This window comes from Ostrea edulis, chromosome 10 (genome assembly GCF_947568905.1).
Source record: "Ostrea edulis chromosome 10, xbOstEdul1.1, whole genome shotgun sequence".
NCBI lineage: Eukaryota > Metazoa > Mollusca > Bivalvia > Ostreida > Ostreidae > Ostrea > Ostrea edulis.
This window is the reverse complement of record NC_079173.1, coordinates 6,857,966-6,869,500: the sequence shown is the minus strand read 5'-3', so window position 1 is coordinate 6,869,500 and position 11,535 is coordinate 6,857,966. Positions and strand designations below refer to the sequence as shown.

The 11,535-nt window shown below is 37.8% G+C and overlaps 1 protein-coding gene across 1 annotated transcript; it reads left to right on the top strand.

Annotated features, from left to right (window-relative positions):
• The first annotated feature begins 7,386 nt into the window (after window positions 1-7,386).
• LOC125666345 (histidine-rich glycoprotein-like) lies at window positions 7,387-8,517 on the top strand. Its single transcript, XM_048899518.2, has one exon. It carries the CDS (start codon window positions 7,387-7,389, stop codon window positions 8,515-8,517), a length of 1,131 nt encoding a protein of 376 aa, XP_048755475.2.
• Window positions 8,518-11,535: the final 3,018 nt, after the last annotated feature.

Genomic DNA, 11,535 nt, shown 5'->3' with positions numbered 1-11,535 from the left:
TCCTCAGAAAATAAGGTATTAGAGAAAATGGATGATATTTTAGGTGCTGCAATGTGTCACCATGGAAACTATGATACAGCATCATCATCATGGAGAACCTCTCCAAATTTGGTGCATTTTCATTGCTAAATATGTCCTTCATATATGTTGCATGCATTCTTTTGTTAACTGGGTGTATAGGATATAATCAAGGGTAATAAGGCTAACCTGACTGAAATTCAGATCTATATTTAACAAGAATTAGAAAAGTCTTTAATTAGCAAGACTGAAATCCACAGTGGACTCAGAATAAAGCGCATAATATGAAAAGATGAAGATAACAAACAGTGATCAATCTTATAACTCCAGTAAGAATTAAAAAATTAAGAATTGGGCAAACATGGATGCCTCGACATACCAGAGGTGGGATCAGGTGCCTAGGAGGAGTAATCATCCCCTGTCGACCGTTCACACCTGCCAATTTAGCCCTATCTCTTGATCAGGTAATTGAAATACTCCATAGTCAAAATCAAAGAACAGCTTAACAATTCATATATGATTGATTGTATCTTGTTTAACGTCCCTCTCAAGAATTTTTCACTCATATGAAGACGTCAACAATTAGTATAAAGTACGTACATCAGACAGCATCTGACCCAATGACATCTGAAACACAACACACTGCATTATATAGTAAACAAAACAACTGGTCTAAACCATGAACAAGACAGAGTTTTACATTGTTTCTCTCCTATAACCCGAGTAACTGACCCTTACATTATCCAGGATCATAAACACATTGAAATTGCAATCAATCTTCTTGTCCAGTATGATTGTCAAAAGCCTCGATATATTCCAACACATTTCATCAAAGATTTTTACCCCTCCCCCAGACCTTAACCTTGTCTACATGACCTTACAAATCCATGACAAACTCTCAAGTCATTAGTAACCTTACAGACAATTAGAGTCATCAGAGCCCGAGCTTCAGAACTGGTTGTCTAGAGCGAAAGTCTTGGACAAATTAAGACAGATACATCCATATTTGTCCTTTCTGAACTACAATTTAGGCCAAAATAACTGGATAGTTTGCAAAGGTTATGTCCTAAATTTTGACTACTTTATGAAATAAGCCCAAGTGCCTTTTATTTTTGTAACTAAAGTGTTTCTATAAAGACCATTATTTGACAAAGTCTTTCATCTTTTTATACGTAGTTCCAAATGAATCTAACATCATAAAAGCTTTAAAGTGTCTCAATAAGGCAACCAAAAGGCAGTCAATCTTCTAGTGTAAGTTAAATTTGGATTAAGGTGGTTCTAAATGAACTAAAATGACATCAAACTTGAAAACCTTCAATAAAATGGTTCTTTGCATTTTATTTTTTCTTTGAGTGTTATTTTACGTCCCATTTGTAAAAAATTTTTTAGAGACATATCTTCAGCTTGATGTGAAGTGCCACAAATTTTGGCCTATGCACGACACTAATACAACAATGAGGGTTGATCTTTATCAAGCCAATGCTTATCATGACAAGGCACCTCCATTATTAAGGAGGTATGCTACACCAGAGAAATTTGATATGGATAAAAAGTGGATGATATGTACAACAATATTTTGAAATTGAAAACTTTCAAATTTATTTAGTCAAAAAACGCAGTTTTAGTAGAAAGCAATCTGGAAAAAAATTTAAAACCCCCGCTGGATTCGGACTCAAGATTTACAGTTTAACAGTTGATGTGCTACCCTACTCAGCTAGTCCATGATTTTTTTAATGAATAGACAAATATTGTTGATATTTATATTTTCATTCATGTTTTAAAAGGAAGTCAGCCATTATGACGATGTAGAGTACCTCCTTAATATAAAAAAAATCCATGACTTTCACTTCTAATACCAGGTGCTTGATTTAATACATAACAATAAACATGTTAGGTTTGATGCGGCGCCGGGATCGAGACTACTTTTAAATTAATTAATTTGAATCAGGCCGTCTCGTAGTGAAGAGAGTCACCAAGTGCATTAACTACTCGGCAGTCTGAGTGACCCGAGTGAATAATTAGAACCCAGGCCGTCTTGTAGTGAAGCGAGTGCATTAACTACTCGGCAGTCAGAGTGAGCCGAGCGAATAATCAGAACCCAGGCCGTCTTGTAGTGAAGCGAGTGCATTAATTATTCAGCAGTCAGAGTGACCCGAGTGAATAATTAGAACCCAGGCCGTCTTGTAGTGAAGCGAGTGCATTAACTACTCTCGGCAGTCAGAGTGCATGAGCTTAGTGAACAGTGGGTCACTATGACTGACAAATTCATGTGAAGTCAAAAGTCTGGATCAAATCATCAACTTAGTTTATTTAAGTAACTGTTTATTTGATAGAGAGTCCCTCCCTCTTCTATCTAAACAATGATCATTTGTTGATTAATCAATGATTTCACTTTCTTTCCTTTTATGGATTAAATTAAACAATTTCACCAAACTATTCACAAAACAAAGAAATTTTTTTTTTTTACAGTAAAGACAGTCATATGGAGCCGGCACTCTAATATTGACAGGAAGTTCACCATCTATCCTAAGTACATACTATATCTTAAGAACAATTGTTATAGTGCTTAACTGATTTGAAATCTGTGACAGAGAACATGATAAGATAAGAAATCAGGCAATCCATCAATCAATCAATATAATGCTGTATTCTCATAAATGTTTACATGCCGTCATAGGTTGGAAAATACAAAATACTGCATACAACATGTGCCTGTTTAAAATTTTGATATTACTAATTGTATGTGGCTTTTATTTTCACTTCAACATTTTTTTTTTTTTAAATCATATGATAGTAAAAACTTATTTTTGATTGGCTCTTTTCTAATCGATGGAAGAAAATAGACGAAAGAGCTATTTTGAATTTGTCAATTTTAGGCGCATGTTATGACTAATAGAAATATCAACTCAGATTATTTCATGGTAAAAAGATAGTTTTGGTGTAACTAGAAAACAGAACTTTAAAGAATTAATTATTTGGAGATGATAATCAATCGAAATTAATTAAGTTGAAATGCTTATCCGAAGTATATTTTAGAAAGATGACACAAGTGCAAGCCAATCAGATAACGCGAGAAGCAAAGTGATATGTCACGACCTCGAAGCAGGTGGCCCCCTGTTTGTTTACATGATTTGTTGCACACCTTTACATATATTAGTTAATGTTGTAAACTTTCTTTTTTGAAATTTCCTTCTATATAAGCTGTCTTGCAGTTATGCCCTCTGGGCCCAAAACTGGAATAAACTTATCTTATTAGTCTCTCACAAGTGATCATCTCTAAAACTTACAGAAGGTACAAACTGACTATTCAGAACGACTTATGAGGATGATCGGTGGGGAAATAACATATTTTGGATAAATTATTGGTTCTGTATTAAAATAATTTCTTTCTAGAAGGGGGGGGGGGTTGTTGTACATAACATCTATACAAGCAATCCACACTTCAGGTGCCAGCATGTGGCTGCAATGACTCCTGTCTATAAACATTATTCTAGATTTTCATTCATAAAGTACAACATGTAAATTAAGAATTACACACTAACTTAATTAAGTTTCACAATTGCAATTTTTCAGCAACCTTTAAACTAAGGATGTTAAGGTCTGGAGATTTAAACAGATTTAGAGCTGTCTTGTAGTTTTTAACTGCACACTGCATCTTTTCCTATCAATTCTTTAGGCTTTCAAAACTGCCAAAAATGATCTGCAAACCTCTGTCCTCCATGCTCAAACACTTCCACAAAAATTTCACTCAAACAAAATCTCTGCAACAAACTCCGCATTTCCTTTCAATAAAAAACATGATTTTACTTCTTGCGTAAAACATTAATGTGACATCTCCGCAAAAACAGTGGATTAAAATAACCACTCAGTGAATTCTAACTTCTATCATGATACAGATCCTTTATATAAACTATAAACCATTCTCAGATTTAGTTATAACCATCTAAATACTACTCGGATGTCAGTAAATCATTTAAATACAACAGCTTGGTTATAAACACAGAAAAATATGGCTGAATAAAACAAGAGGCCTAGGGGCCGTAAGGGTCACCTTGCGACACTAAAAGAGGTTTCACTTGGACCTAACAGACATGCTGGAGGACCTGAACTTTGCAGATGACCTGGTATTTCTGTCACATCGCCATCGAGACATATCGAGCAAGACAAATGACCTCGCTGTAATTCAGCTAAACAATAACACCAAGAAGACTAAAGCCATGAAGATCGATACCTGAGCAGCAAAACCTATAGTACTGAATAACGCAGACTTAGAAGAAGGTGGAAAAATTCATCTACCTGGGTATCAACATCACCAAAGATAGTAACTTGGAGACTTGGGTACTTGCCCCGCATATAGAAAGCCAGGGAAACTTTCACTTTATTGAGAAACATCTGGAAATCATCAAATGTCTGATCCTGTGGGGATCTGGGTTAGAATAGGTCCTCAGTACCCCTTGCTTGTCATAGAAGGTGACTAAATGGGAGGGTCCTTCGGATGAGACCGTAAAAACCGAGGACCCATGTCGCAGCAGGTGTGGCACGATAAAGATCCCTCCCTGTTCAAAGGCCATAAGCACCGAGCATAGGCCTAAATTTTGCAGCCCTACACCCGAAGTGGTGACGTCTTCATATGAGGAAAATATTCTCGAGAGGGATGTTAAACAAAATTCAATCAATCAATCAAATGTCTGACAGCATCAACAAGTTGAGGATCTTCAAGAGCAACTTTCTTGGAATCCTTTTGTATGGTGCAGAATCGCAGAAGATTCCAGATATGATAATCAGTAAGATAGAAGCCTTCAAGACTAAAATTGTCTCCGAAGGATATTATACGCATCTTCTGGCTAAGGACAATGAGCTCTAGAGGAGAGAAAAACCCTGCCAATCTCCATAGATAATAAAAGGAGGAGATGGATAGGCCATGGTCTAAGGATGCACTCAGACGCCATCCCTAGGATTGCGATGTGATGGACTCCAGCAGGGAAGAGAAAAAGAGAAAGACTTAGAGAGACATGGAGACAATTCACAGACAAAGAGGAGACCTAGAGAGACATGGAGATAATTCACAGAGAAAGAGAGAGGACCTAGAGAGACATGGAGATAATTCACAGAGAAAGAGAGAGGACCTAGAGAGACATGGAGATAATTCACAGAGAAAGAGAGAGGACCTAGAGAGACATGGAGATAATTCACAGAGAAAGAGAGAGGACCTAGAGAGACATGGAGATAATTCACAGAGAAAGAGAAAAGACCTAGAGAGACAGGGAGATAATTCACAGAGAAAGAGAGAGGACCTAGAGAGACATGGAGATAATTCACAGAGAAAGAAGAGACCTAGAGAGACATGGAGATAATTCACAGAGAAAGAGAGAGGACCCAGAGAGACATGGAGATAATTCACAGAGAAAGAGAGAGGACCTAGAGAGACATGGAGATAATTCACAGAGAAAGAGAGAGGACCTAGAGAGACATGGAGATAATTCACAGAGAAAGAGAGAAGACCTAGAGAGACAGGGAGATAATTCACAGAGAAAGAGAGAGGACCTAGAGAGACATGGAGATAATTCACAGAGAAAGAAGAGACCTAGAGAGACATGGAGATAATTCACAGAGAAAGAGAGAGGACCCAGAGAGACATGGAGATAATTCACAGAGAAAGAGAGAGGACCTAGAGAGACATGGAGATAATTCACAGAGAAAGAGGAGACCTAGAGAGATATGGAGACAATTCACAGAGAAAGAGAGAGGACCTAGAGAGACATGGAGATAATTCACAGAGAAAGAAGAGACCTAGAGAGACATGGAGATAATTCACAGAGAAAGAGAGAGGACCCAGAGAGACATGGAGATAATTCACAGAGAAAGAGAGAAGACCTAGAGAGACAGGGAGATAATTCACAGAGAAAGAGGAGACCTAGAGAGACATGGAGATAATTCACAGAGAAAGAGAGAAGACCTAGAGAGACATGGAGATAATTCACAGAGAAAGAGAGAGGACCTAGAGAGACATGGAGATAATTCACAGAGAAAGAAGAGACCTAGAGAGATATGGAGACAATTCACAGAGAAAGAGGAGACCTAGAGAGATATGGAGACAATTCACAGAGAAAGAGAGAGGACCTAGAGAGACATGGAGATAATTCACAGAGAAAGAAGAGACCTAGAGAGACATGGAGATAATTCACAGAGAAAGAGAGAGGACCCAGAGAGACATGGAGATAATTCACAGAGAAAGAGAGAAGACCTAGAGAGACAGGGAGATAATTCACAGAGAAAGAGGAGACCTAGAGAGACATGGAGATAATTCACAGAGAAAGAGAGAAGACCTAGAGAGACAGGGAGATAATTCACAGAGAAAGAGGAGACCTAGAGAGATATGGAGACAATTCACAGAGAAAGAGAGAGGACCTAGAGAGACATGGAGATAATTCACAGAGAAAGAGAGAGGACCTAGAGAGACATGGAGATAATTCACAGAGAAAGAGGAGACCTAGAGAGATATGGAGACAATTCACAGAGAGAGAGAGGATGGACAAGGAAACAAATCCAACTTTGGTCCCTGGACAGACAGCAATGGAAGATTCTGGTAATGGCCTTGTGTGCAAACTAGCAGACGGAGGGTACTGTAAAACGAGAACATTTAACCAAATGCAAGTGCCAAGACATTGAGGCAAATAAATTTTAACACACTAGTGATTTGTTGCAAAATACATTTGGCACAGAGTTGGTGATTTGATCTATGGCTACTGTTTTTCTCTCCATGATCAGTCCAGCGTATGCTCAATAGCTACTGATCGATTTCTAATTCACGTACTAATATTGTACTAGTTAGTATATTGCAAACAAAGAATGTTAGAGGGTGTACTGAAAAAGGAATTCTAAGTTTGGTATGCTAATTTCATTCTCGGAAATCCGACAACAGTGCGTCTTCTGTATCTCTCAAACTCTTGGTCCTGAAGCCAGTCCATACCTTGTGGCTTGTCCCAGGGATATCAAAGGCAGAAAAAACAGGAATTCTAAATGTATTGACGTGGGTTTTCTGTACTTTTTTGATGTGGGTATAGCTCTGACTGCAAGCCACTTATTTTATTGCAGACTTTAGTAAGTGATGATGTGGGTATAGCTCTGATTGCAAGCCACTTATTTTATTGCAGATTTTAGTAAGTGATGATTTTTTTTATCTCCCAGTATAATATGATGATATGAAAATATGGCAAAGTAAATGATTATACAACTGTAACTTTTTGGGAAACAATGTTTTGCTGGACAATAGACTCAGCTTTAATATATAATATATGTCTGGTGATTTTTGACAAAGAACTGGTGAAATGGCATCAACCAACATGTGCACAGGAGGGAAATTTCAACATGCCATCACCTCAAAGACATACCACCTCACATGCCATCACCTCAAAGACTCTACCACCTCACATGCCATCACCTCAAAGACACTACCACCTCACACACCATCACCTCAAAGACACTACCACCTCACACACCATCACCTCAAAGACACTACCACCTCACACACCATCACCTCAAAGACTCTACCACCTCACACACCATCACCTCAAAGACTCTACCACCTCACACACCATCACCTCAAAGACTCTACCACCTCACTCGACATCACCTCAAAGACACTACCACCTCACACACCATCACCTCAAAGACTCTACCACCTCACATGCCATCACCTCAAAGACTCTACCACCTCACACACCATCACCTCAAAGACACTACCACCTCACACACCATCACCTCAAAGACTCTACCACCTCACACGCCATCACCTCAAAGACACAACCACCTCACACACCATCACCTCAAAGACACTACCACCTCACTCACCATCACCTCAAAGACACTACCACCTCACACACCATCACCTCAAAGACTCTACCACCTCACACACCATCACCTCAAAGACACTACCACCTCACACACCATCACCTCAAAGACTCTACCACCTCACACACCATCACCTCAAAGACTCTACCACCTCACACACCATCACCTCAAAGACACTACCACCTCACACACCATCACCTCAAAGACTCAACCACCTCACACACCATCATCTCAAAGACTCTACCACCTCACACACCATCACCTCAAAGACACTACCACCTCACACACCATCACCTCAAAGACTCTACCACCTCACACACCATCACCTCAAAGACTCTACCACCTCACACACCATCACCTCAAAGACACTACCACCTCACACACCATCACCTCAAAGACTCTACCACCTCACACACCATCACCTCAAAGACACTACCACCTCACACACCATCACCTCAAAGACTCTACCACCTCACACACCATCACCTCAAAGACACTACCACCTCACTCACCATCACCTCAAAGACACTACCACCTCACATGCCATCACCTCAAAGACTCTACCACCTCACTCGCCATCACCTCAAAGACACTACCACCTCACATGAGATGGCAAATAAAGTGTTGCCCCAGCTTAGGGAATCCTAAAATTAATAATGAACTCAAGGAACTCTGGACAGAGATGAAACAACTCTGAAAACAGCACCAGAGTTCTAGACAAGAAAATAATGGTCAGCAATGTTCGTCTCCAGGAAAACACATTGGGCAGTACAAGGAAAAATTTGACCACCTCGTACAATATTGGACTTCAAATTGAAGACTTGTTTAAATAATATTTTATTCAATAAATAATTGAATAAGATTAAGCAACAAGCATAGCCAATAAATACCCTCCCCTTCAAATGAAGATCTCACTACACAAACTTGATATTGAAATCTTAAATTCTATCAAAAATAATGAATACTGCAAAATACCTATCATTCCTCAAGTACAATCTGATTAAAATCAGCTCCTCGATCCGCTCCTCTTTTTTTATTGTCGCTACTTGTGTAGGAGTGGATCAAGGAGCTGATTTTAATCGTCCTCCAGTAAGAACAAAAATCATATCACCAATAAAAGCAACAATAAAAAACTAAGTCAATATATTGACTATTTTTCACACCTTTCATGCATACTTTGAGAACAATTATTAGGGTCAATACAGATTTCATACTGAAGATTAAATGTCTGCAAATACACACAAAGTGCCTGTTGGTCAGTTATGAATTACACAAACATTCTACAAACTAATCACTGTCTTAGAAGCAGCTTACAGGAAATTTGATAAAAGTGTATTCTCAACATGTGTATTCTCAACATGTCCAATTCAAGCCCCATCCACGCCAGACCTAGCTGAGCTATTTATTAAAATTCTAGAAAATAATACATTTAAATCCAAATTAATCATTGTACGTGCTATGGGCTCTGAGTGCTCTCCCTATTTATGTGATATTTGCTTATGTCAAATCACCAACGAAATTTTAAACTACTTTCTAGTAAAAATCAAATAGCAAAGTTCCTATCGCGATGATGGCTTTATCATTTTTCATGGAAATGAGATATATGATCTGGTACTAAGCTAATGCACATCAACCTTTACTGAAATTCATGTTTGTAATTTCTAGGCAAAGTATGAATTTCTTAAGATAGCTATGTCAGCTACAAAGAATAAAGTTTGGACACAAATCAAATCCTGGAATTTAAATCCACCAATATGTTCCAATATACAAGCCTTCCGTTTCACTAGTTTGTTTGTAAACATAAACAAGGCTCACTGCTACCCCTAGACCATGTGGTCTATACATATGCAAGGGAGCAAATATGCTTTCAATTCTCTCTCTCTCTCTCTCTCTCTCTCTCTCTCTCTCTCTCTCTCTCTCTCTCTCTCTCTCTCTCTTTGACCATATGACCTACACACACTCTATATGTAAATATATGTACTACATGCAATTGCTAATGGAAATTTCTGGACTATATGATAAATGAGGTCACTGACCTAGTTCCCCATGGACACATGATTTATATGCTCTATGTGGATTGCTAGTGGCATTAATTCATATTTTTCACCTCATTTAACCTGGTCACTGAAGACACATTCATCCAAGGGGGTGGGTGGGTTGATTATTTAGAAGTAGCTGGTTTAGGTAACTGCATGGGGAAAGGAACCTCAAATCTAATAGTCATATCATTAAATTGGACAAAAAATTCAAGCCCAATAAACACAATTGTCTATAATATCATGAATTATGATATTTGTTTTTACCTACAAATGTGACAAAAGGTTTCAGTAATTCACAGCATGAAATTTTTTGAAAATGGCAACACTCAATGTAGGTGTGAACATTTTACACTTTGGCTTGCTAAATACTTTAAAATCCAGCACTTCAAAAACTGGGGGGGGGGGGGGGATATTGAACCCTGCTTCCACTTCATAACAAAATTCCTGTTTTATTTCAGCTCTAGTTGTAGGCCCTTGTTGCACTATATAAGCACATCATTCAATTGACGCGTCACAGAAAGCCTTACTAGTACGAGCTCCATGAATTCATCAGTAACATGTTTGGAGAATCTGAAATAACATCAGAGGGCTAGTGGTGTGTGTCCCAAAATTCACACAGAATTTTCTAAAAATTGCTAATTATCATTAAAATACTTATTTCATGATAAATATGCAATAGCAGGCACCCATTATGTATTTTGTAAGTTAAAACTGGTCACCTTTATATAAGAGTACATATATATATTGTTAACCATGCGGAAATAAAAACGTCACATTTAAACATTCAAGTCATCTGAGCAGGCCTGACCTAGATTTCAACACTGTGTCATCTATTACCTTTCACTACTGGACAGAATTCGTTTAGAAGATGTCTTTTGAACTAGGTAAAGGGTTGTTCTAAATCCACTACTGGACAGAATTCATCTTTTGAACTAGGTACATGTAAAGGGTTGTTCTAAACTAGATAAAATTAAAAAAAATTCTACAAAAATGACATATTATCATTTGTATTCTCCATCGAGCATTACATGGCTTTATTTTTAGGTATCAAATTATACTTAGATGGGTCAGTCTGACAAATAAGTAAGTCAGTAAATTTTATTTCAAGTTGGCACTGTAATACATTCCACAAATCAACGCAAGCTCTGTAGAGCTTTCTTAACCTGCTGACAATTCACGCCTCAAGTATCTGATAGTCCAAGGATGAGAAAATAACATTTGATGCTAATCACTATTGTACTATTGCTTTTATCAGTGGTAAACAGAATTTAAATGTACATTAGTTTATAAGGACATGGAGGTGAAAGTTGCATTATTAAGATACACTAATTACTTAATTACTACAAAAAGTGAAACTTCATCCATGACTTATTATCATAAAGGCACAATCTAAAAATTACTGATCATCTAAAATGAATGTAGTTCATAATTAGAAATTTTTCAGTCTAAGGGCAGTAACTTTGATGAAAATAGGTCAATTGACATGAGACTTGATCTAAAGTATAGCAGTACATATGGTCCACTTTCAATAATTTATGTGCATTAATTATGACAAGAGCAAGAGTTCATACTAAAACAGTGACACATTAGTATCATGAACATCTGATGAAAATGGAACCAGACTTAG

What these genes read in the sequence shown, in the direction of transcription:
- LOC125666345 (XM_048899518.2), top strand. Translation starts at nt 7,387, where the DNA reads ATGCCATCACCTCAAAGACATACCACCTCACATGCCATCACCTCAAAG.